The sequence below is a fragment of the Musa acuminata genome, chromosome BXJ3-2 (genome assembly GCF_036884655.1).
Source record: "Musa acuminata AAA Group cultivar baxijiao chromosome BXJ3-2, Cavendish_Baxijiao_AAA, whole genome shotgun sequence".
NCBI lineage: Eukaryota > Viridiplantae > Streptophyta > Magnoliopsida > Zingiberales > Musaceae > Musa > Musa acuminata.
Genome location: NC_088350.1, coordinates 34500591 through 34528507, shown reverse-complemented (window position 1 = coordinate 34528507; position 27917 = coordinate 34500591). Strand labels below are relative to the sequence as shown.

Here is a 27917-nt window from a genome sequence, read left to right as displayed (position 1 = left end):
AAAGAGGACTCACGTTGTCAAGCTGCACCTACAATTGAGTTGGTGTGCTCCGGACATGATATATGGTAGACATGATAGTTGGTCACTTGTCACATCACCAAAACATTCGAGCAAAATATTCTCATTAAATCATTTAATAATATTCTATAACCGATGGCATAATGATTTTTTTTTTTTTTGTTGCACATAACAAATATGTTTGATTTGATTATCGGAGAGATCCTTAACATACACACTGGAAATAAAATAAAAGGATCAGTTTTTTTTTTTGGTCGTCGATCTTATCATACACAATGGTAATAAAATAAAAGGATCAGTTTTTTTTTTTTTTTTGTCGTCGATCTTATCATACACAATGGTAATAAAATAAAAGGATCAGTTTTTTTTTTGGTCGTCTCAGAGAACCAAATCTTTGCATTGCATCACTTATCAAGACTTGTCGAAAAATCGATCATATAACTAACTACTCACTTCAAAAGTAGGTAGTTGATGGAAAAGTCTGTGGAGGCAGCTCGGGCTGTCAAGGAAATCTGAAGTTTTGACTGCCACTGAGATGGAAATCTGCTGATAAGTTACGGAACTGTTCCAACTGGTGTAGACGTGTGAGTTCTAGAAATCTTTTCCTTGTCTTCTTCTTCTCTTTTTCTGGGTATTATCTTCTTAGGCTACACATAGAATAGAATACATAACCTACTTCCAAAGTCATGGTCCCCATCTCTCTTAGCTTGAAAGGTATTATCCACCGACAACTACCATATCCTCTGATCTCAGAAGGTTCCTTCCATGACTTCTGGTGGAAGCAATAGTGACCGGGCTTTGGCATAGACCTCGTGGGAATGGAATTGTTGCTCTGTCAGACTTCCTGCCATCAAAAATGGGAGTATCAATAATTGTTGGCAAGTAAGTATTAATTTAGGTAGGAATAAGTATTGCATCAAACCTACTTACCAAATGTCGAAAGCAAAGATATGATAGATAATATCTCCAGCTCTGCTTGTTGGACTTTTTGATGGTATTCATCAGGGTTTGCACACTAATCTCAATGCATGGGGACTACGATAAGAGAAAGAAGAGTTGGATAAGCTCAATTACTGACAAACTCGCTATCATACAGAAAGAGCACCATCACATACAGAATCAGTAATTTAACCTGTGATTTATATTCTTCTTCGCTGTAACAAAGTCGATAATTTACAAGTTCTACATGCAAATAATTCTTCTTTGCCTGCTTTTGCCAGACTTCAATACACCGGACACATGCTCAATAATAATACATCCCGAAGACCCAATCCATCAGTCATCTGCTTTTGCTTCCATGTGTAGCCAGCTCATTTGCAAACCAGTTTTCCTGTACATGTTGGTACCGTGCCAAAAACATTTCCGTTTATCGAAAGCTTGATATGATCTATAGATAAAATGTTCAGTTATCGAAGCTGTTCAGGCTGCTGCCCTCGATGCCCTCGAGCAGTAGGCATTTTTAATCCTGGCCGGTCTCATGAACCTTCTTAGCGTGTTCCGAGAACTGTGGAGACTGCCAAAAGTGGGTGCTGAAAGCTTGTACCAGACCAATCACCGCAAGATTCAGTACCCATCAAATGGAGAAACAAGCATCAATCACTCCCGAGAATTACAATCCCAAGTCAAATGAAGGATGATTGACTTCATTGATTTCTGCAGGAATATTAAGGACTGTTGCTGGTGGTTTATCCACATGTAATCTGGTCTTGTACCTTAAGAGCTCAGTAGCTTGTGCTTCAACTGCATCAAGATCAATACTCTGATAGAACTCATCATCGCAGAACACGTCATTGCCAATTCCGGTACTCCCAGGTTGATAGTGTGAAAATTCCTTGCCCAAGGGTTCTGAATGCACAGTGCTCTCGAGCTGGAAGTTTCTAGCTGGTACGGAGCAAGCATTATGAAAGCTTAACTTTCTTTTTCTGCTTTCCAATTTACTCGATGATTCTCTTTGGATGCTACTTTCTTGACCGCACATTGTTGTCAGATAGCCCTGCTTAGAGTCCGCTTGGCAGGATATAGAATATCTACCACTAGAATGGTTTGAAGATTGTAGGCCATTTTGAGGAGTCTGAAGGGAACTATGAACTTTCACTGATGAACAGCTTCCACTTCCAGTAGCTCTAGAAGAAACGGAGTCGACCAAACATTTTGGCAGAGTTTCCATAGGTGACTGGGTGAGAAGAGAGCGCCTGCAAAGAAGAGATATAAAAGCATATATCTAAGAATTGAGCTACCGAAGATAAAACCTTAAATCAATTGAAAATACATCTAAACTGATACAAAAGACCAAGTATCATTCAGATTGAGCAAACAAATTATTGCAAGAGGCTCAAAGGAAATCTAGTTATTAGTCATGCTATTTTCACAAAAGAAAAAAATAAAAGGCCCATCGAGAGCCTCCCTGGGGTCAAAACCTTAAACATCGATATCACAAGTTTCATGGGCATATTATTTTTGATAATTTTAGATAAATAAAAGAATAATATGGAGATTAATCATTCTACCCTCGATAAATACTTGATATATATCAAGACAGTAACCATTTAAAGGAAAGACAGCCATAGACATCCATATGTAGGGAATAAGCTCATTTAAAGGCTTGATAGTTACCATGTACCACCATTGGTCATACAACAGATAATAAAGAAATGAATTTTGGACAATGTGTTCAATTATTCTCGTTGGCTTTGATTTTCTTTTAGTGGACAACAAGCATGCCTTAAATGTGTTTCTCAAATTCAAATCTAGGTTCCAACCTATTTAGTCAGACTTTACCACCATCAGTTCAAGCAATTTATCTAGGCTTTTGAGTAACCTATCCAAGTTCAACCTATCAAGGGTTAAAGTAAGCTCCAATCTACTGCTATAAGGTTGACTCATGGAGCACAGGAACCTCCAGAGGCCACAAATTGATGTCTCAACTTACCAAAAGAGGAACTTGTGCAAATAGTAAATTGAGTGAGGAAAGCAGCATATAATCAGATATGATAACAACAAATCAGATAAAACCGTAGTAAAATGTTACATGTCAATTAGAAGATGTGATAGTCTTTTTCTGACGTAATCAATTCTACATAAATCAAGAGAACACTCTCTTCAATGGAACTTTACTATTTAGCTTTCAAAAGAAGCCAAGTAACTAAATCTTACACGTTCAGCTAGATAAAATTATTAATTTAGCAAAACATAAGATCGTGGTTATTTTTCTCACTGATTAGCTCTTGAAAAAACATGATTTCAAGAGAAATTATCTGGAACCACCTAACTAATAGGAAACAAAGAACTACTATGGTTACCTATAGAAGGCCAACATGTCACCTCCATTAATTTCTGTCTGACTACTTGCTTCAGTAGGATTTGTTCTATCGTCTATGAAACTGTCCTCGTATTTGTCATCATGTTCATCATCTTCCTCATCCACGGAAACTTCTGCATCCTCAGAAACCCTGAAGCCAATAAGCGACAAAAAATTCTTGTTTTCATATTCTCACTTATATCATGTGACAATAAGAACTTGATGCAATAAAGTAGTACTAGTAATCTAGTATTGTAGATGTAAGCCTGTTGGAAATCGAAGACATGCAATAGGTAAACAAGAAAAAACCAATCTTACTCGGCTTCCTCTTCAATGAAGTTGTCAAAATATTTATTTGCCTTCTGCTTTCTACCTACATAAAATTACAACCAAATAATGTCAATGTGGCTCAAATATTGATTCACAACTAGTACATATATGTTATATTTGTACTTGATTCCAACAACTGAAAGAGGCAAAATATGCATGATGGAACTGACATCAGAAGAATTATATATACATACATACATATATATATATATATATAGAAAACTTAAGGATAAAAGCACAAGATTAAAAAATGTTTCTGATGTAAGGTGATCTTACCTTGGTGACAGTCAATTTCCTTTGGTTTGCTCAACACAGTAGGTCCAGTACTTTTTGACACACAGCAATCGTACTTGTCTGTCAAAGTCCGACAAGATTGCCTTTTGACTTTCTCTCCATATTTGCATAACCTTCTATACTTTGGGGCTTGCATAATTGTTTTTGATGCACTTCCAGAACTCATTTGCCACTCATCGGTGCTAGTCACTGGATTAATCAAAGGAGTTTGCATTTCTGCAACTAAAGGAGAAGCTGATTCTTTCATGTCCATGTCAATCACATTTCCCTCGGTGTTGTATAAGTCCATTTTACCTAAAAGCTTGCTGACATTAGGAGAATTAGAAGATAGTGCAGGTAGTTCATTCTTTAATACATTGTCTAACATTACTGTTGAAGATGGTGCCCTGTCAACCAGAAATTTGTTCTGAAGCATGCTAGCAGACTCATCTGATGTCAGACCAGCATGAACCTTATCTACTTTACAAGTAGAAATAGGTGACTCAGGAACAATGCCTTTCTCAATAAAAAGAGTGAGTCTGGGACTTAGCTCCACACAACTAAAAATTTTGCTAGATTCACCCACCAATGTAGAAGTTATATCTTTTTCCTGGTCACCTGGTGTCTCAGCAATCTTGACTTCTGTAAGTTCAGCATTTTGCTTAGGAACCGGTGTCTGTGAGATAGCATTTATCCTCCCATGCTCTTGTTGCACATCAATGTTAGGTGAATGAGTTCCTGCATTTAATGGCAGTTCTAAAACATTTTCAAAAGGCAAACCATCATGCACCGGTGACGACACTTTTGACGTGATCTCATTCTTTTCTTGACTTGGAAACTCGTTCTTGTTCCTCCTCATAATTTCATAAATTACAGAGCCCTCAAGTGGAAGGACAGGTACATTTGGGATGGAAACACCACCTAAAGCATTTACTTTGACAAGATCTCCTCCAAAAAGAAATCTATGAGTGGGGGGCGTACAGATGGTGGCACCAGACCCGTCTTTACTTCTAGAAGTTCCACTAGCTGGTTCTTCAACATCAGAAGTTCTCCCTTGTAACAAATTTTCTGGAGCATCATTTTGAACATCAGTACAATCTTTAGTGGGATCTGCAAATGAACATATCTGTTACCCAACAAACCTAATGAAAATATGCTTACAACTCATACTGTCAATTGTCTAAGCTTGAGATAGCTCTTCAAGACTCAGAAACTAAAAAGCGCAACAAGAAATTTTACAATCAAAACTTGTGTTCAAGCTAACAGTTTATTGAGTATAAAAACTTCAAAAAACCCAGAAAAACAGAAGAAATTTCAGAAACAGAAGGAACACCACCACATTGTTAGACATCAGCAGGATCAATTTAATGCCACAACAATCCATTTGCCATAATTTCTTGTTTAGTAGATAGGATGCAGTAACATGATCTAAGTTAGTTTCATAGATACAAAAGATTGTGCATAACCTACAAATCCATATAGACATGCCAAACCCAATACATTTCAAAACACCTTAAAAGAAATAAAAGAGACATTCAATAAAGAAGTTAGAAACGAAAGATGCAAATAATCATAAATATGTCAGAAAATGTAAAAAGTTGAGTTTTTCAAGTTTTAATGGGAGCCTCCTTGACAATGTGGAAGGACAGCTACCAGTGTAAATATAAACCAAGCAAGTATTATTTTGCATTTTATACAATCAGTTTCCATACTTGTTCATACTAGATATCAGAAATGAGGAAAATATATTTCACAATAAATTTTACAGAGAGACTATTTTTTTCTTTTTTGAAAATGAGTTCTTCTAGAGGAGCTGAATCAATAAGCAAATGCGGGTTTTGTTGCCCCAATAAGGTCTTGCAATTGATATATGCAAGGACCACAATATGTTCACCTACACAGTCCATGCAAATGCTCCGTACACCAGTCACATCATTAAACTTATTCAGGATGCATATTTTGATTCACCTAGACTCCATGAGAAAGAGGCATAACCTTATCATGTCATAAATTAGTAAATCAACTCATCCTTACAATATATAAACAAAATATTCAGTTAACATACAGTAACTATCATTTTTCAATCCTTCAATATTTTGATCAGTGTAAAGACAATTCCTAATCTTGCTTTAATTGCCAAAAGTTTCCAAATTGAGGGTTCTCACAAACAAAATTCATCCAAGGAAGCTTCTCCTCAAGCTTAGCCAATATGCTACCTTTCTGCAGCTTTCTAAATCCTCTTACAATAACATAATTAACCTTTGAGAAATTAAAGAGGCAACAAAATTCTGACTAAATATCCAGCTCCTACCAAATATTCACCGATATTTCATAGTGTCTCATGTTTTTACCCTAGTGCATGAACAAAAATCAAGAGGAAGTACACCAAAGGTAAAGATTATAAAGTTCTTAAAATGTCAAGATTGTAGTTAACAATTAATTTTGATTTGAAGACAATCAGATAGATGACGATGGCAGAACGTTTTTTCAGCTATTGTCCATCTAAGCCCTGATCTCTCAAATAGCTAGGCTACTTCTGGACATAGCCTAACTGACTCGAGAAACAAGTATTGTTGAAATCTTCCCACTGTCTAACCAGAGTGAGACCAGCTCCTGTAACCAGAGGATAATTATACCTACATCCATAGAGCAATAAGTCTCCCACTTAGATATAAGATGCGACCATAAATGGAATTATAACTTTGCTAAGTATTATCCATGTCTAAAGCTTAAATATAGTCCACACTGGAGATCATTTGATATATTTGAAAATTCTTAGGAAAAATCTTTTCGGTTATAGTCATAAAATGCTAAAATTAATACTTTAATCACAACCGATACCTTGCATAGTATTATTCTGTGAAGTGATCATACCAGCAATGGATTGACTTGAGGTGGCAACCTGAACGTAATATCAAAGACAGACTCAATTTCACATAAGTATTCAATTTTCAGTGTGTAGTATATGGTCATACCTCAACCATCAGATCCTTCTTGGCTCTGGAAAATGATAGTCCTTCAAGACGTTGCATAGCATCAATTAACATCATTGTTGTCTTGAATGAGTGTCTTACTATATGTACTGCAGAAGGGAAAGTTTGGAAGCCGGGGAAGGCAATAAGAGATGGTCTCCAGGTATCCGTTTTGGATGGATCAAAATACCTAGAAATTAGATCATGCTCTTCTTTTGAAATTTTATTCAGAAACGGGGATTGATGTCCTGATTCCTCTTTTATTTTCTTTCCCCGAGGGATAAATTGTTCTATTGACAGTTCAACAAACTGCACTTCCGGCTTACAAATATGTGGAACCTATAGATCATATGAATGCCCTGGGTCAGACATACATGAAAACAACCATTTAAGGCAATTATATAACGTCACCAATGTGATGCCGCACCATTCTAGGGCTATCATGAAAGTTAAAGCTATTGATTCCACCATTATGCATGTGCTTCCTTACAGTCTTGCTGGTTGCTTGTTTCTTTAAGTATCCCTTAAGCTCAGATCCTTCACAAGCTAGAACTAGTAATCAAAGTCAAGGTCATTTAAAACGAGTACAAATTCTGAAGCAAAATTATGTAAGCTCAAGTTAATTACAAGAAGAAACTTAAAGACATTTGTCCTAGTTAGCAACCAATACATGTAAGTAATAAAATCACAAGAAAAGGATATCTACTCTCCCATCATGCTTCCTTCCAGTCCTTCCCATGCGCTGGATCATTCTCAGAGGTGAAACATTTGCATCAAAGCAAATAACAAGATCAACTTCCGTAATATTTAAACCTTCTTCACCTATTGATGTTGCCACAATCACATTGTAACTGCCAGTTCGGAATTTCTGGGGAATTGTATACAAAAAAGACGTTAAGTAGCTATTTCCATACTTTAATATTGTCATGGGCACGTTTGATACCTGCCTGTAGAACAGCTTGTTGCACTTTTTGAGACTGTCCCTTCAGTGTTCTACCTGGAAATATGAGCCATGTTTACTAGCTACAAATACAAAATTGTTAATCAACTTTAGAGAGAAAACACATTACTACAAAATGGTTAACAGGTAAAGCAGCTTGGTTGATGAACGACTTATTTAGGAAAATGTTTCCATCAGAAATTAGAGGAGGAACTAACTAAAACCTCAAAAAATAACATTGGTTTCTATATCTTGAAAACAGTAACACAATTATTAACTAAGCAACCTGACATTAATTGCTCAAAATTTCTTGCTCTAAAGATGTAATTAAATGGGATATACAAGTGCCTACCTGGATTTCTGATAGAAGTACATGATTTTCAGTTTGCAAAGCAAGGATCTAAATACCAATCAAGCCAGAATGTACCAACCAATATTTATTGGTCCGACCAAACACTGAAGGTAAACCATACCACTCAGATAACATTTGGTGTACGACTCATTTACCTTTTTCAGTTATCAAAGGTTCACAAGCAACTACATATTGTTGAACTATATCATATAATATATAAATTGATTTCCCCATGGTTTACCCATTTGTATGTATTGCTTTACAGGGTGTCAAACCTACCAAAGGACATGATCAGCATGCAAAATCGGAAGTATCAATTGAGATGTTGGTATCCATTAACCATTTCTTGGGGTCTTTTGCATATAAACACATATTTATGGTATATTATAAAAAATCTCTCTTATCGGCATCTTCATCCTAGACCCAGATAACCCATCTAAAAGCCAGGTCACCACACGAGCTTAGTGAAACTAAGAGAAAATATATAATCAATTCAATGAATGATATGAATCATAGAATCCCTAGCAGTTAAAGAGGAAATTTACCAGTGGCAAAGTCCCAGAATTTCTGTTTATAAGAAGGGGGTCACAAACCAAATTCCTTCATGCTAGTGTTAAAAGCAAGAAGAAACCTCATCTCCCTATTTTATTATCAATGTATCTGAAACAAATAACTCCATTCAATTAATTTCACATTACAAACTTCTATAGAGAGCACTGCAACAATCTGAGCCCAATCCATGATGGCCCAACTCACCAAGGCTGTTCCCCGATCTTCCAATCCCTTCATCTATAGGAGTCGAGTTCTCCCTTGACAAAATTAGGGCATGAGACCCATGAAGAGTTCTGGGACCTAATCAAGACTAATGTCTTTACCATCTTCACTGATTTCTACCAAGATTCTAAATCTATCAAGTTTGTGACTCATCAGCAAATTCAATCATATTTACACTATTTAAGTCAAATATATATACCAGCTAGAATTCTAACGGTAAGTGTTCATTGTAGGGTTTTCCAAATATGTTTCTGACAATAGATTATTACAGTAGAGAAAACGAAAGACGAGGTAATTATCCAATATGCAGAACATGATCATCAATAAAAATAATATAAGAATCCATTCATCATCAAGATAACACAAATGATAAACAACAAAATCAACTGGTGATGAAGAATTAAAGATACCAATCATCAAATTCTGAGACAGAAAAAGTTTTCTTCCCATTGGATCAAAATTTGGAATACTGCTACTTTCTCTTTTTTTTTTTCCTTAAATCACTCACAAAAAGTATTATATAAAAAAGCACCCAAGTTTTATTCGATAAAATAATTATTGTCCCCTACTAGATTGGATTGTTGGATTATTAACTGTACAAATGACTTCTTTCCTGCACATGCACACCAAAGCAGATAATTAAATCAATCTGAGAAGACCGACAAACCTGAGTTTTGCCCGACAAACTCGGTGGCTTTAACAAGGTCACCAATGCTAGATAATGTGTCCATTATATCTCTGGAAAACCATCACAACCAAATATGATCTCATAGTATTTACCAATAGAAAAGAAAATATACAGAGAAATGTACATGAGCAATTAAATTTGTGTTACACATCCAGGAATTTATTACAAAGATTCATTATAATCATCTCAAGCATGGTATGCAATTTCGAATGGTACCACCTGGTACGAGCAGTACATACCGGTCCGATAGCATACCAATACGCGGACCGTCCGCTACCGGACGGAACGTGTTACAGAGCTACAGTAAAAAAGAAATATTTAAAACCGCTCGGTACTCCCTAGTGTACCGCTCGGTATAAAGTACCATACCATACCGAGCCAACCTCAAAACACCGGTACGGTACGATATTGCATATGCACCTTGATCCCAAGACAGTTTTGAGACAATTTCCCATGTAGAGGCGACAAGAGTGTTATAATCAAACTAAATATTAGCATCAACAAATCTAACAACTGAGATATAAAATTGGAGCAGACTGTAGATGAGACTTCATAGTACACATGAATAAGCCTTTATATGGTTGGCAAGATGATGTCAACTACTAATGACTGCTTGCAATTTTTTAATCATACCTGTGGATGATTAAGGGGGTTGCTACAAAGTAAAGATTCTTAAACCTACCTGTGGCAATTTAGTAGTTTCAGTTAATAACATAGTTACAGCACTCCAAATATTTATCGACAAGAGCAACATTAATAATTTAAGATTCATACCACAACAAGAAGCATAGTTTGGCAGACTGCATTTGAATTATCAAGTAAAAGATTGGGACAATCACTCAGGTAAATTTCAAATCATATGTTGTCATTTTACTAGAAAAACCAGCTCAGCCACATTTCTAACAGTTAAATCAAGGCTTGCGACAAGGTCAACCTCTTTCTGCAATGTGAATCATAAAATTTAAAGCAACTCTTAAGTTGCTATCCGAATCTCACATTCCAATTCTTCCAACATATGGTTCTGCAAGCAGTAGCAGATAACACAAGATGCATATCCTCAGAAGTTTCGTAAAACCCTTTTGGATCTAAATATGAAACATTTTGATGGACTTAACATACGACAGTTGTTACAAAGCACCACATGTAAATTTAGAGGCAATAATTATTTTTTATTGACCTTAAGGAACATAAGGCAATCAATTTATCGTAGTATGCAATCAACAAGAACCACCAAGTAAAAGGACAATTTTGTTTACCTGACGCTCCCCCTAAAATTGGAGAAGATGATCACTCTCGACTCCTTGAAATCTTTTCTTTCTGCATTCAGATAGAATAGAATGATAAAAATTGCCCAAAATGAGATTTCATGAGAAAACTAAGATGTCCAACATGAAGCAAAAAAAATCTTAACTGACTCATCAATTAATTGGAAAAAAGTTGTAGGGTGTGACCTTTTGATAGGTACCACCAGCAAGGTTTGACTAAGACAGCTTCAAAACTTGCCAGTCACTTATGTTAGAAAAGCATGATATCTTAAATTCTTAATACAAGTCCAAATGACCTATAGTATCATTGCAGAAAAGAGAGTTCAACTACTCAAAAGACAGAAATTAGGACAGGACCTTGATTGACGAAATATTAAAAAGGCACCAATTATACAAAGTAGGTTAATGCAAGACTTGTGCATCAATTTTAAAAAGGTTTTAAAATTTGGCAGCATCCTGAAAAAAAAGACCTGTAAGAGGTATGAAACAAGCTATCACAATATAGCAAAACCCTGAGCTGGAAACAACACAGCCAATACCACAAAATAAGACGAGCAAAAAGTTATACGTAAGATTTTCAGAATTCCCTTCATTGTCATGACCTAGGCCCTAAACCATATGGGCCTAGCACTTGAAAGAATTATTTAAAGGATGCGGTCCGGATGTGAGTTGCCGAAATTATCTCATGATAGCCAACATGTGATACGGGACTACTTTGGGGTATCAAACTCTTGTATCCAACAGTCTCCCTCGTGAACTCCGTGATTGCATTTGCCAATCAAGAGTGACTACGATGTAAGTTGGCATCCTCTATTAGATACATCATGAGTAATAATCTTAATAATGTATAGCTTTGACTTTTTTAATAAGTGAACCAGGATGACTTGTAATCAGTTCAATCTTAAAAACTAGGCATGGTGCTCTATTCCTAGTCAGGAAGAGAATTATCAGCCAAAACAACCAAAATGAAAATCCTTAAATCATTGACAAAATGAATTAAAATTGAGAGGAGGAATATAAGTCTTAGTGACTTCAACTCGTAAACAAGCAACAAGAAGAAAAGGTTGCTTGAGAAAGAATCATAACAAATTTTCTGATGTTATTATCATATGCTCCATAGAAAATGGACATCATGTACAGGTAGACAGGATAAATGCTATCCTACACTGATGAGCAAATGAACAAACCTTATTCATAATCACAATATATATTGGCATCAATCATGAGGATGATAAAACAGATATAAGCCAAGAAGCATTGTGAAGAAAAAAAAGGATTGCACAAAACATTATAGAAAAAATAGATCACCAAGATACATACTGAAATGATCCATTAGAATTTCTGTCATTTTTACTAACTTCGGATTTGGAGCACCATGTGACAAGCTCCGCTGCATTAAAAGTTTTGCTTTCAAGATGGTTTCATTCTTGGACATCATTCTCGCAAATGACCTGCCAATGGAAGTGTATATTGATATATAACAGGTTCGAGATCCAACCAGCAAATCAGATAAAAGAGACTTAGGAGATGAGAAAAAAGACACGGGTTTCAAGCTTGTAACATAATAGATAGAATAGCTCCTAAGAAGATATTCAGGAAACTTTTAGGCAGCTATCAACTTTACTCATAAATTTCATTATAGAAGAAGAAACCCTAATCTGATAAAGTTCTAGTTACGGGATGTGCTTTTGATCTCAAATGCTGCAGTAATCAGCAAGACATTTCATGACATTATATCCAACTTGAAACTAGACGGAACAAGGTCTTTACACCAAGAACAGTAGACATTTGATTAGGTGGCCCATGTAACATATGGTGGCCCATGCAGACATAGACTAGGTGTAAGATCCATTTACAGTCACACATTCGACCATGATACAACTAGCTAAATTTATGGTATATATGAAAATAAATGCACATAGGGGGATACATGTCTTCTCATCCCAATTCTTAAAATTGTTATTTTCTTTTTTGTTTTTTCGTGTCATGCAGATTGACTCTTGTTTTACAATTGATAGGAATTTTTAAGACCCTATGAATCAATTAAAAGCCATGCATAAGTAAGCAGTTTATCCAACTTAAATAAACAAATAAAGACAATAAGTATCTTAGTAAGAAAAATGATTCCAATGGATAGATAAGTAGCCAAAATTGTTTGTCAATTTGGGCACAAGAGCCAGATTAACCCAGCTTTTACAAGAAACTGGTTCCCTTAAAACTACCCATAAATATCAACTATAAATCTAAAAATTCAATAAAGGTAATTATTTGAACTTTGAAGAAAGGGATCATTAAAAAGAACTGGCATATATGTACTTGAAGAGTATCAGTGTAAGATATGTATCTGATATAGATTAGAATATATATCACACAAGTTTCATTGTCTTAGATATTTTGGTACAAGCATGCACATAAGAGCCATTGAAAGCAAAGCTTTTCTCGGACCTAACCTCCAATGATATTGCTTTCATGTTTGCACACCACAAAAAAAATTGTTGACAACTTGCCATCCTGCATACTAAATGAAGTTTAAATGCTTGGTGTGTAGGGTAACCAAAGGCCATGCCCATTGGCAGAATGGTGTGATCACATAAGGTAACTTGTCATACATTGCCAATGCCAACACATCCCAGGTTAAGTGCCAAAACCCACATTAAACATAAATAGGTGTGCTTGTTCTGCACTGCCACCAGTGATTTCAATAGGCGCTCGGGCGCTCGCCTAGGCGCTCGGGCAAGGCGAGGCGAGGCCCGAGCGCCTCGCTTCATGTCCAAGCGCCTCGCTTCAACGAGGCGCCGCCTAGGCGCTCGCCCGAGCCCAGGCACCGGGCGCTTCGGGCAAGCGCCCGGGTTAAACCAGGCGACCGAACCAGTGTTTTACGTTTGGTTCTGTCTCCGGTGCTTTAGTTGGTTCAATCGAACCAACTGAACCAACTAAATCACCGATAGGCTCCCTCTCACGATTTCTCCGACTTCCCCAACCCTAACACTCGCGATTTTGCTGTCGAGATTTCTTCTCCGTTGTCATTGCTCTCTGCTGCCACCGCCACTGTCGCTACTCGCCACTGCCACAATCATTGCTCATCGTTGTTGTCGCTGCTTGCCGCTCGCAGCTCCCGCTCCCACTTCCACACCCGCTGCCGCTCGTAGCTCCCGCTCATGCTATCGCTCGCCGCTCCCGCTCCCGCTGTCGTTGCCTCGGTCTTCTCACACTCTTCTCACTATACTGTTAACAGTATATTAACAGTTAACTGTATACTAATAATAGTATTTTTATTTATTAGATTAATAATATATTATTTTGATTTTAATACTATTAATTTTTATTTATTTAAAATTATTGTTAGGTTTCAGAATAAATGACAAGTGTACAGAGAAACTCAATAGATTTGATGTAAAATTTTATTATTTTAATTTTTGAGACTTTTTATTAATATGACATTGTGATTTTGTATTCGATTTTCTTAATTTAATAGCATATTTTTATTTAAATAATTATATTAATTATATTATATATTTTTATATTTTAGCGTCTTGTTTCGCTCGGGCGAGCGCCTAGCGCCTCGGACGTTTTTGGACCTTGGAGCCTTTTGACGCCTAGCGCTTTTTAAATCACTGACTGCCACTATATGACATGCAAAAGTGCACCTTGAACATGCACTGACAAGAATAACATACATACTAACACAAATATATTTCTCCACCAGGCCAATATTCCATAGGTCTTTGTCATCACTGGATGATAACCTTAAACCCTCAAACTTTTTTGAATGAATTACCAAAATTTTGCTGGAAAAGGAGAATGAAAATTATTGCATCCATAATGTTGGAGATAACTTTGAGCTTAAGGTGTTTCAGATATGTCCAACAGAGACCAAATTTTGAGGATGGAACTAGAAAATAGAGAAAAATTAGTCAGAATGACTTACAAATGCCAAATTAGGAAAAACAAGATCAAAAGGTGCTCTAGCAGAAGCACCAAACAAAATAACATGACACATTTAGAATGAACATGGGAAGCTATAAGTGATGATGAAGTCAGATTGAGACTATAATGCTCTTTTAATATAATGCATCAAAATGTAGACAAAGGAAATATGATGAAATGACATATTAAATGGCAAAAGAGCTCATTTCGATCAAATCACTAATTGAAAAACATGGTGTGTGTGCATGTGTGTGTGCTCAAAAATAAAAATTAAATTACATCTTCGTAACCAGGGTATATAATGGCAAAAGAACCGCATGAACATACCCTTGCCTCAGTTTTTCTTGAAGCATATCATATGCTGGCCTCACACCATGGCTCGAAAGCAACTTCCTTATGTGATAAAGGGTAATTAGAACACCAAAACATCCCTCTACTTCTCCATATTTTACATGTGGAAGACTTGATGGAGGTGCTTGACGGAATTTATCCCTTGAATTAAGTAACTCACAGGGACTCCACTGGCAATAAGCAATAATATGTAAATGAAAGCAAAAGACAAGGCGGACATATACAGATGTCTTTTACAATCACCAAGGGAAGAATAATCAACAGATAACTGAACATGTAAATGATAGAATAACATGGAAACACAAATAAATGTGTACGACCACTAAATATCACCTTTAAGCACCAGAAGTATATTAAATACATAAAACAATTAATATTTAGTACACTTGGTAATTATTCATGGCTTCATGCATCAAGTGAATAACATGCAGTACACAACAGAAATCTGCCCAGGAGAAAAAACAAACAAAGTAGTATCATATCCTCCAAGGTTTGAACAAAGTATTAGAGATACGCAGGAGGAAATTGCATGATTGCAGTGTGTCAAATGGTCAAACCAGCCACATTTAGGTAACATTGACCTTGACACAGAACAAGTTAAGTGTCAACCAAAAGATGGCCTGTTTTAATAAATGTGTCCAAAAATTAAACACTTAATTAACATATTTATTCTCTGGTTGACCACACAACCTGCTTATCTCAATTAATTGAAAAGGTCAGGTAGAATCAGGTCAGCTTGGAACTCTGCTTCAAGCTTTAGGTCCATCCAGTAATCTGACTTTATAGTTCTCCAGAATCAACTTAATGATGACCGGTGTCTGATTAAGCTCAATTTTACAAGATACTTGTCATCCATTAACAGATTAAGCTTTAAGATAGCAGAAGTTCAAATCAAATGAAGTGACTCAGCTCAACAACAAAGGTACTGCTATTGGTATTGTTATTGGACAAGAATAAACACCACCATGTTCATAGTTCAGATAATAAAACATCTTATATTGCATGGACAAAAAATTGAGAATCAAAACAAGTACATATTCGATTTCAAAAATCAATTAAAAAAATCAGTAAACCAAGAACTGATCAACTAAACTGGAATCTAAAAATGAGGCAGGAAAAGTTCATTACCACATGGTGTAATTACTATTTTTTCTTTCAAGGCTTTGCTAACCTTCACATCCTGCTCCCTTAAGTTATAGCAAAATTGAACAGGAAATCATATAGAAAAATCAAAGTTCTAGAAATCTTTGTGGTTAAATTTAATAATGCAAGCTTTTTATTGGAATTTCTAATTTAATTCACAACAGAGAATCAACAGTCATAAAGTTTCCTCTTTTGAGTTAAACTAAGCTGCAGGCTCCACTTCTGGTGATGTTCTTTTATCAGTTCCTCCAATTCCAGCATTGCAACCAAACTCCCTGAGAACACAAAGATTGATTCTATATAAGGTGCCAGCGATTCCTAAAAGCAACATCCACCAACTCTGGGATTCCTAGAAACAAAAGTTAAATGTTCACACCAATGAAGAAGGCTAATGTATCTTGTAGATCACAAGAGCATGGACTACTACCCTGAGTACTTGCTGACCGTCGATCCCTACAAAATAGTGCATGATAACACACCGTACAGGACACCAAACACATTCTATGACATGAATGTGCTTGCACCCACACTCAGCATGCTAGTATTATGTTAGCAAAGAGATCCTAGCTAATAGTGGAGAGGTCCACATCTTCCTTCTCTTGTCCAACCAATTAAGTCAACTACTTACATTTCACATATGTATCATGGCTTAACTTAAACCTGCATCTACCAAGGCTTAGGAAGCTAAATCGATCAGCAAGCAAAAGCTTCTGAGTGATTCTACATGAAACTAGGTGCCGAACCAAACAAAACTAGTAAAACCTGATACACAAACTTCACAGGATTGAAGCAAGCTACATCCAAAAGGACAAAATTGACAATGAAGATAACATAAAAAATGTACAAGAAAAATAAGGTATTCCTCTTGTAAAATGCTGCATAAGGGTCAATAACATACTTTTGCAGCATCCTTGTTGTGCAACACGCCAATTGTACAAAGCCGAGCCACATATGGATGTATACCTTCCAACAACAAATTATTAATCACACTTGCGTCCTCGCTCATTGCAACCTGTAAGTTCACATATATTAGTGCAAGTATGAGTACAGAACATACAATAAACATTCGGTAAACAATTGTTGGCCATTGAACAATACACAATCAAGCTCAGTGAATGCTTGGCAATGCTTTTTGATTAATAATCATGTTTATGTTCTTCAATTACCATAAAATTTCTAAATTTTGGAATAATAGAAAGTTTAAACATACATCTAAAATTATCAGAATAGAAGTGTCCTTATCAAGTAACTATTCAACTTGCATCTCTTAAAGATCGGGGAGTTCATCTAATCCTTGAGATCATGTAACTATTCACTTTATTCAAGAAATCACCCCCCTCCCTCCCTCATAACCCATTAGGGCAAAAGCCCCCAGCTCCCCCACCCCAAATTTGAATGTGTGTTTTCTTTATACTGACTGGAACATCTTCTTTTCCACATTATGCTTGTTCATTAACCATTTCCTCCATACAAAATACTCAATGAACATCTTCTTGTAATTTTTTGTTTCTAAATGTCAAGGTCGTGACCACCAAAGTACACTTCTAAAAGCAAAAAAAAAAAAAAAAATAATGCTTTTTAGTTGTAAAAGTAATATGCAATACGTGCTCTATGGTAGGTGTGTGGTGCTTGCAGAAGCATTCAACAAAGCTACCAACCTCAGGCAACCATGTTTGTGCACAGAAATGGCCTGTGAGGTGTTTGGATAAAAAAAATCCAGTGTAAGATCATATCCATTTTGTGCGCTATATTTGTTCACACACCCAGGAAAGAAAGAATGACATATGGACCCCATTCAATTATAAGAGATCTTTCCTTGTGCATACCTGTATTAATTCGAGTGTCCTGTTATGCACATATGGGCTTACATCATGATCACTTTCACTGCGATACTCCATGGTTGAGATATGCAAATTATCAATGACATTTTGAACCGTCCGCTGTTTTGCTGAGTACTCAGATAGTAAGAATATATGATAATATGTCCTTGGAGATTCTTTAACAGATGCAGTACTTACATCCAGGAGTTGCTGTCAAAGCGAGAATTCTTAACTGCACAGGAATAGTCATTAACTGCACAAAAGAACATAAACAAATTGAGCATTAAGAGAAGATGTCCACAGCAACTACATAAACAACAACAACCACAACGACGTAAGTCCCAACTATTTGGGGCCCACAGCACCTACATGCAAGCCTTAATTTTAACAGGTTCTCCAATAAATATATCAAACGAACAGGCCAGTTACTAGCATGGATGGGTCAAATAACCAACCAAAAAATATTTAACTGCTATAAATTAGATAGATAACTTGTATTAAGAGACACCTCACGAACTGCGACCGAATAGGAATAGTTCCCCAAAGCCCGATGCGCTTCATCAATCACCAAACAAACAAGTTGCTTCACCAAGCATATGCCTAACAAATATCACAAAGTATAAAAGATCAGAAAAGATGAAGGCCACTAGTGAAGAAAAAGAAAGAAATCAGTTAATAGAAACCGATATGCATCATATACATTATAGTCAATTACATCTTCAGGTCTTCTATTAACAACTAAAACCATTTCTCGTTCTATCTACAATCCCCGCATGTTCACCTCGACATTCTCATTTTTCTCACACTAATTTATTGGATATATTATTTTGTTATTATCCAACACTTTGATCCATGAAAACATAATGGGCCTTACAACTTGTTTTATTTTTTATAAATCAAAGTACCATACAATGATCACAAAACACAAGTAAACATAGAGTGAAAAATATGAGTACAAATGTTTTGTGCATATAGTTCACCAAGTGCATCTGCATATTATAATAAAAAGCTAAAGTCAAAACACAAAAGCTCATCAGAAATGATGTTTGCACATTAGATGGGTTCAAAATCGATCATTAAATACATCTACTTGTTACAAAATGTTAAATTCAAAAACCAAACGCTTATTGGATATGATATTTACATCACAGTTAGGTTCAAAATCAAAATAATAGTCATCAGATACTGGGGCATCATGATGACTCAATATCCTGCAATCAATTCCATTTTTTTAGGCATAGATTTTAAAATTAAGTCCATTCGTCAATCAAACGATGGTTTGTATCTCATATATGGGTCCAAATCCTTGTCAAAATGATTAATCCAGCTAATTGCAAGCTTGAAGTGCAAGAACTCATATCAATTACCATTGCCAATAATCTAGTAAACCAAAGCAATATTGTATTTTCATAAATTTCTAAGAACAGCTATGCATGAGCAGTTATTGTAGTCACGAATGATTCTTTTTTTAACACTTTTAAAAAAGTACATTGGATAGCCAAGGTAGTGATAAAAATACACCAAAGTACCATTAGTTAAGCTGTTAAAAGTATGATGGCATTACCAGTGATCATTTATTGTATAATGGAAGATAAATCTAGTATTTATCTTCTAGATTCGGATATGCCACTGTGTCTTATTTGTTTGAGTTAAGAACCTGAATGGTCCAACCCAATTCCTCAACTTGACATCACTAATTGTGTAATAATGAAGAAACAAAAACTTTCTTATTATTACCAAAGTAGGTGTGACATCAACAGAATGCCATTATGTGAACTAACAGTATAGTCAATCCATCAGGTAGCAACATCAGCATAAAATGCTAAAGAACTAGAACTTTTTGAAGCATCCCATATAAATTTCTTCTAGAATAGTATAATATATAAGCAGTCCCAAGGTGGAATATGACATGTTCAACCATTTCACCAAAAAATTTTAGAAATCTCAGAGATGAAGAATAAATTAATCAACTAAAAACAGATCAAACAAAGTGACAAGTCTTCAAAATTTGATTAGTCGGCTTGATTCTATGAGGATGATCCCAACCAGCACCTACCAATCTCAAGTGAACTAGGCATATTGTAGCGGATCCTGTCTGATTCCAGACATTCACAGAATAAATTGTGACTAAGCAGTTCAAATCAATTCTAGTTGATCCACTAAATTCAGTCAAGCCAATAGGTCCCAGTCAATCTCATCCAATTTGAATTCGTCACAACAATCTGAATTGGTCACCGCTTGAACAGATTTTCTCAACCGGTGAATAACATATGTACTCTGTAAATGCTAGCCTCCAAGCACATCGAGTGAGACCAAGAACTTGAGAATCAATGCACGGATAGAATTTTCACAAATGTCATTTTTCCATCATAATAGGATACACCATTTAACCACAAATCAATCTAGATTATAATAAAAGTACTACTGAAAACATGCCATAGTTCTTTAAGATATATTTAACATCAAGCAGCAACCAGAAAAGAACTAGCTATCACCAGATTGAATGTCCTTTTCTAGCACTTGTGGAGTGACAAAAAAAACTCTCTTGGATTTCCAGAAAGCCGATCGTTTTGGAGGGCTCATTTGACCTGTCATATCAATTGTCCACTCCTGCAATCAGTTTGATCCCGATCTTTTCACAACTTTCATTTATGAATGTGTCAATGATATGCCTAAAGAACAAGATCAGCGAATAGGAATAAGAAAATTAGTACCTGAGGTATCCCAACAATATTATGACATGCTTCAATCTGTTGCATAACAAGAGGTCGTGAAGGGGCGGTGAATACAATTTTACCTGAGCATTCACAAGTATATGTAAATCAAAGATAATCATACAAAGAGAGTAATAATAATGTCTCATAAAGAAAGACAACACCTTTAAGGTTTATTTTAAAAATGCATAAAAATTAGTTGAACTAACTTGTTCCAATTTCCAGGCCATTAAACCGAAGAACCATTTTTTCCAAGTAACTAAAGTGAAAGTAGTTGTAAACTATTGTGATTGCATTAATCCTTAAATTCAATTAATTTAATATGAAAGATCCAAAACTAAAATTCAATTCATGCTAGTATTACATCATAACCAATCAAACACCTAGTTTTGTTACCTTTAAGAGTAGGCCACTAACACAAACCAAAACTTAAAGCATCAAGTTACTAGAAGTAGGTTGCCCATATTAACATATGAGGATTCAACCTTTCCCATCTCTCTTCAAAGCCATATGTTTTGGTGCTGCAATAAGCTTTTGGATAAGATTTTATGCTGAGTCAAACAATACCATAGGGGAACCAACCTGCAGTCATTGTGACTAATGGATGACACAACTAGGTTTATAATTAAAGCCAAAAAGAGATAATTTCTGGATATGAAAGGAGACAACAAGCCACTCATGGTTTTGTGGCTATGATTGAACCATAACAATCCAAAAGAAGTGATAAGGTTTGAAGACCAAACTCACCAAAGCATGTGAAGGCTCACTTTAATGTAGTCAAATGATTAATGTGATAGAACACCTTGAGTGCTTGTATGATGAATGTAACAGAAAAAACAAGAGTCTGAACTTTCACAATTCATAGAAACATTAGTGCTCACATTATGCATGCCAGTCTGATGTATTAATCAGCCCATGTAACTCCTAAACTAGAAAGGGAAAAGGCACTAACAATAGTTGTATCTAGTAGCAATATTATTGAGTTCACGACCTTGGTCTTCCCAAAGTGCCGTCTAAAAATAAACAAAATCCAGGATTTTTAATGGTCAGTCAGATTCAATTTAGCATGTCAAATTTTTATAAATTCAAAGCAATAATCAGCCAATCTAATTGGATCTTCCAGGAAATTTAATAGATTCCAACAGTCAAGCAAATTTTAGCCAGGTCCTGACCAAATTATAGTCAATTCCAACCCAAGTTTACATAAGTTTTGACCAAACCTGACAACATTCCTCCACAGATCCTGACTAATTTTCAACGACTTCAAGAGACAATCCAACCCGGCAATTACTCTGCCTATAATTGATTCAGTTTGATCTCAATTTACTTCCAATGATCAAATGTAAAACTGATTATAGTTTCATAAACCTTACTCATCAATTGGATTCCAATGTCATCTGTAAGGACGAAGGATCTAAGGGTTCAATAAGTTGTCACAAGGACTACATGGATTTAAATTTTCATGTCATTGTAAGGACTAGGAATCTAAGAATTCAATAAATGGTCATGAGGACTTCAAAGATTCAAGTAAGAGTAGCTGTGATACTTCATGGTACGGTTTTATTCTTAAAGCCCAACAACAGAGAAGCATTGTGAATTTGGATAGTTTAGCCCAACGGCATAGGGACAGACCAACTAAGACAACTAGTATGAGTTTCATGTTGACATACTACCAGTGATTTAAAAAGGCACTCGGGCGCTCACCTAGGCGCTCGGGCGAGGCGAGGCGAGGCCCGAGTGCCTCACTTCACTTCCAGGCGACGCGCTTCGAAGAGGCACCGCCTGGGTGCTCGCCCGAGCCCAGGCGCTGGGCGCTTCGGGCGAGCGTCTGGGTTAAACCAGGCGACCGAACCAGCATTTTAGGTCTGGTTCGGTCTCCGGTGCTTTAGTTGGTTCAATCGAACCAACTAAAGCACCGATATCAGCTGTCGCTACCCAACCCTAACCCTGCTCGTTGTCGTTACCGCTCCCGCTGTCATCGCTCGCCACTCCTGCTCCCGCTCCCGCTGTCGGTGCTCGTTGCTGCCGCTATCGTCGCTCCTGCTGCCTCCTTACACTCCCGCTCCCGCTACCGCTGTCGCTTCCTCTTTTCTCAGTCAGCACCCCCTTACACTCCTCTTCCTTCTTCTCCTTCTGTATACTATTAACAGTATACTAATAATAGTATTTTGCATTTATTAGATTAATAATATATTATTTTGATTTTGTATCTTAGATTTTCTTAATTTAATAGCATATTTTTATTTAAATTTTAAATAATTATATTTATTAATTATACTATATATTTTTATATTTTAATGCCTCGATTCGCTTGGGCAAGCGACTAGCGCCTTGGGCGTTTTTGGACCTTGGCGTCTTTTGGCGCCTAACACTTTTTAAATCACTGCATACTACATACTAATTGATACATACAATGCGTTGATACAACCAGAACATGCTCCACAATGTCAACACATGTCCATGTAACCTCAAAAAATACCTGGTGCACATATTGAACCAACACAATTATGTGGACCACATAGTCCAACAACAAACAGCACCAAAATTTGTGCTTCAAATTCCCACACTGGAAATCAGAAAATGATTAACTATAGAGATGAACTTGAATGCCATTTGGTAGTATAGTACCTAAGGTTTATACTTTTAGGGCCAAATCTGTAGGGCCCTTATTAGGCCAATGGACCACATAGTCCAACAACAAACATTTTCTACATCCTCAGTACCACTTTTACGTTGTTTATAACCTTATCTAGAAAATGTTTATAACTTTATCTAATATAACTTTTACATTGTTTTGTTCGCGCAACTAAAATGATCCAAAATAGTACAAAACACCCTCAGCCTATGTTCTTTGGTTAAATTATACATAATTCCATCCTAACATTGTTCAATAATTCAAATGGAAGTAACAGACAGACTCAACAGCCACCTTTAAGCATAAGTAAAAATAAAGATCAAGTAATTTATATTTTTTGAAATAAGATGCTGAATACTGTAGCCCATGAAATGAAGTTCAAAAGGAAACAAGACTACATTACAACTTGCAATATTGTACATATACAGTTGCAATGTGCTACACTTAATTAATCATAACACAAGTTCTTTTTCACAAATATAATGTATGTTGAAATGCACTGTGTGATCTAAACTTGCAACAAATATCTCAATTATTAGTAAGTGGAATCCACTAACATATGAAACTAATTCATTGCTAAATGATCTTTATTCAAATTATCTCAAGATCCTGACAGGCACTTGTTCTCTGCATTATAATAAAAAGTAAAAACAATAAATAGATTGTAATAAAACTCATTTAAAGTTAATCTAATATGATGCACCATCAAAGATATTACCTTCAGGAAACCATCTATAGTAGTTATACATCACCACAGCAGCAATAAGTGTTTTACCCAGTCCTGTTGGCAATGCTACTAATGTGTTTGAAAATAGAGCAGTCCTTGCAATAGAGAACTGGTAATCACGAAGAGGCACATTCACTGCAGCAAATCAACAGGTGAGAAGTAAAGAATGTTGCAAACATACTATATGTAATTAGATATTTCCCTCTTCTCCTTTTGTGACCAATCAAATAAATCTAAAATAAATGAATGTGATTTAAGATATTTTTTTAAAAATGTAAGACAGAAATAAGTTCAAGATACAGGATAATCTTGTTCTTGAATACAGCTTTCTTAGACTGAGATAAAAACCCATATACTTCAAGAGCCATTATGACTGTAAATTACCAAATTAAAAAGATATTCTGTGCTTGCTTAAGGGATTTATTTTAAAAGCCTAACACTACCTTGGTAGTTGCAGGAGTAAATATTGGGCCTCTCGGCAAGAGAATTTAGTTTTATACTTGCTACAGGATTTGCAGGCTTAAAGATGGGCAACACTCATCACTCAGAGGTGGAGTTCCCCACCAAACCATGTATGATTTGGCAAACCTTGTTAGTATTTTAAAATGTAAAGAATTTAAAACCTAATTATTATTGATTCGAGAACCTTATTAGAATTTTTTAAATGTAAAAATTATAATTCCTTGATCCGCTAAAATGTTTGGTGCAACTTTTTGGCCCACCTTAACATAAATAGTTGTAGAAATGCTTTTAGGAAAACTTTCAGGTGGATGAATGGCCTACCAACTTTAAGAGGGTTAACATACAAAGTTACAAACTGTACCCAGGTTAAGCTCAAACTCTGCCAAATTTTTGCCTTTTTTCCAGCAGTTTTCTGTAATCATATCCCACAAAAAAGAATATAATGCCTTTTGTTCTGAAAAGCTAACATATTCCTAGAATAAACATAACTGCTCCACAAATATCTCAGCTCTTCTGGTAAGGATCATAGTTTGATTTATGAAACTATTATTGAAGGGAAGAACAATTAAGGCAAACTACATGAAAATCTTTTCAATTCTGGAACAGTTCTTTAGAAGTTACCTAAGACAAAAATGTCCATGATATAATTTATTTAACTGATCAGACAAGCACTTTATACACAAAACTTTCCATTGATATATGTTTCCAGTACATAATCCATTGCTTGGGGTTCTGGTGCCAAAATATCAAACCTGTTTCATGTTTATTTGATGTAAGAAACAACAATTCCTGGTCATCAAAATCATGGCGTAAATTTAAAAATAACTTTTAAAAAAGAAAAGAAACTACTAAATGTATTGTAGTTTATGATTTTGGATCTACAGTTGTATACATTGAATGTAATAAAAATAATAATAAATTTTCACTATCATAATTTTACTAATATAGTGCTTTCATATCAATATTTCAAAATGTTGCTCAATCTCTTCACCATAAATAGTTTCAGTAATTATTACATAGTTGATTATATAAAATACAAAAATAAAAATTTTAAATTATTTCATTTAAAGGTTTTGATTATAAACTAATACTAAATGACAATCATGAAATTCTGAACATGTTCTTCTTGAATAGAAAAGCATCATGCCAGATCTTTTTTCTATATGAAATGTATTCTTTTTAATCAGTCTCTACTTGCCCATTGAGAAAAACAGGTCCTAATCAAAATCCATTGTGATAACATGGCGACACTCAAGCATGGTTTGCAATATCGTATCATGCCACTCGATACGAGTAGTATATCAATACACCTTAGTATACCATGTGTCGGTGTGCTCGGTATAGGTCGGTATGTACCATACCAACAGCTGATCGGTACACCGGTACAATACGGTATTCAGAACCTTACACTCAAGTAATACAAATTGGAAGTATAAAAATTGAAGGTAGATGAAAAAATAATGAAATAAAGTTGAAAGTCTGTGGATCCAATCTGATTCAATCAACCAAATCCAGAAGCCCTTGATTTTTTTTCGAAAATCATCATGAAAAGCTAGACATCAGTGTATCCCGAGATGATTCGATTAATCTGGCAAACCCAGGCAACTTCCATAACTGGTCTGGTAGGTTTTGTTGCAGATCCAAGCAATCCAAGTAGTTCACAAGTAGTCAGGTCAAATTCTATTTGAATTTATCGGTTTATAACTAATCCTAGCCAAATCCGAATCATTCTTAAGAACCTGAACTCAAAATTCAATTCAACCAATCAGGACTGATCCCAATCTTAAATCCTATGACAGCCATCAAATTCACTTGTGGTCCTGCAAAACTTAGTCATGGCCTTAGGCATCTTGTGTCTTTTTCTAGATTAGGTCATTCCAATCAATTAATTAGCAACAAGTTCCATGATTGAGTTAATAATGACTATGGTACATTGAAGAGTATGACAGGTTCTTTTGACAAGAAGTACACACCTTTGTGACCATTATGTTGGAGAAGAGACTTGTCAAGGCACACAACATAGTAGGCAGAAAAGAACAACGAACATAATAAGGAAATCTGTGTACGAACTTGCCCCCCAGACAGGGGCATCTATGACGACAATAACAACAAGTTGTAAATCTGAGTCAATCTGAGTCATTTAATCATTTTTTTCAGTTACAGGGCACTATCTCTAGTCAAAGTAAGAGGCATCAAATCCATTTTAATTATTTATGGTCAAGCATTCAAATTACCCCTTAACAAAGAAAAAATATTATCCACTGATACAAAGCTACAGATTTATTTATCTTAAAACTCCCAATCTCTTTGTGATACCAGTAACTCATCAAATAAATGAGAAGGCCCAAGATACACCAACTCGTTGCAAAAATTACAGACAGCATCAAAAGCAGAAAAGATGGATCCCCATGAGTCAGCTGCATTATTCTCTATCTCTATGTGATTTTACTCAATTATACTAAAAACATAATATTTAAGACCCGATAGCATAAGGCGTTAAACGGATAACAGACTCACAGAAATGACAAAAGAGTAACAACTGCATAGAACAAGATTGGTTGGCAGAAAAGATCCATGCAATCCTACCAGGATAAATCCAGGTTTTGGCAGCTTCAAGGTCGATATCGACAGCAAGATGTTCATCTCCACCAACAACATTCTGCTCCTCCTTCGCCTCCCGACCACGGGATCCAAAACGATTCCCATCATCATTCCTGGTGCGTTTTGTGCCGTGAAAGTCCACAACGAATCTATCTAGAGTAGACTGCCGGCCCTCACCGCCACGTCGCCATAAATTAGCCGGAGCTCCCGCCGTCGCGACAGGAGTGGCAAAACCTTGCGGGTTCGAGGTGGAGGTCGAGGCGGAGGCGAGTTGGCAGGCGTCATCGATCTCCCGAACGGCCGCCTCCCAGTCGAATTCCTGCGGCAGAGAAATCGTGCGGAGGGTTAGGGTTAGGTTTAGGGTTTGGGGGCGTCGGGGAAATAGAGGATAAGAGGGAAGACTAGAGGAGGTGGGGAAGCTCACATCGTTGTCGTCGTCGTCGAGAGGGAGAGCGGGCGTCGCCATTTCACTTCCTCTCTTGGGGGATTCCTCGGATCGAGCGGAGATGGGAAAGGTAGGGCGAGAAGCATAAAGCCCTCGATCAATCCACTCGGCGGCAAACCATATCAAACGGGAAGTCATCCAAAGAAGATGCTTTTACATATCCATCCTTTAATAGTTCCAAA

At 36.1% G+C, this 27917-nt stretch overlaps 1 protein-coding gene across 6 annotated transcripts; it reads right to left on the bottom strand.

Annotated features, from left to right (window-relative positions):
* Positions 1-300: 300 nt before the first annotated feature.
* Positions 301-27869, bottom strand: LOC135584603 (DEAD-box ATP-dependent RNA helicase FANCM-like). 6 transcript variants are annotated; one of them, XR_010494510.1, is made up of 24 exons: positions 27715-27869; positions 27276-27609; positions 24219-24362; positions 20866-20948; positions 20647-20761; positions 18660-18751; positions 18350-18404; positions 18158-18279; positions 17230-17343; positions 15165-15358; positions 12231-12361; positions 10902-10962; positions 9625-9695; positions 7839-7888; positions 7594-7759; positions 7319-7446; positions 6895-7230; positions 6761-6821; positions 3923-5029; positions 3635-3689; positions 3318-3467; positions 1151-2210; positions 949-1053; positions 301-862 (listed from the first exon to the last, which is right to left on the bottom strand). XR_010494510.1 is itself a non-coding variant. In XM_065139737.1 (22 exons), the coding sequence occupies exons 1-22, from the start codon at positions 27754-27756 to the stop codon at positions 1628-1630; spliced, it is 4194 nt and encodes a 1397-aa protein (XP_064995809.1). In that variant the 5' UTR covers positions 27757-27869; the 3' UTR covers positions 1065-1627. The 6 variants fall into 6 exon arrangements, 5 of the variants coding, with proteins under 5 accessions (XP_064995809.1, XP_064995810.1, XP_064995811.1 ...); XM_065139737.1 differs by lacking the exons at positions 301-862; positions 949-1053 and having other exon boundaries at positions 1065-2210; XM_065139738.1 differs by lacking the exons at positions 301-862; positions 949-1053 and having other exon boundaries at positions 1065-2210; positions 3923-4987.
* Between the last annotated feature and the right edge of the window lie 48 nt (positions 27870-27917).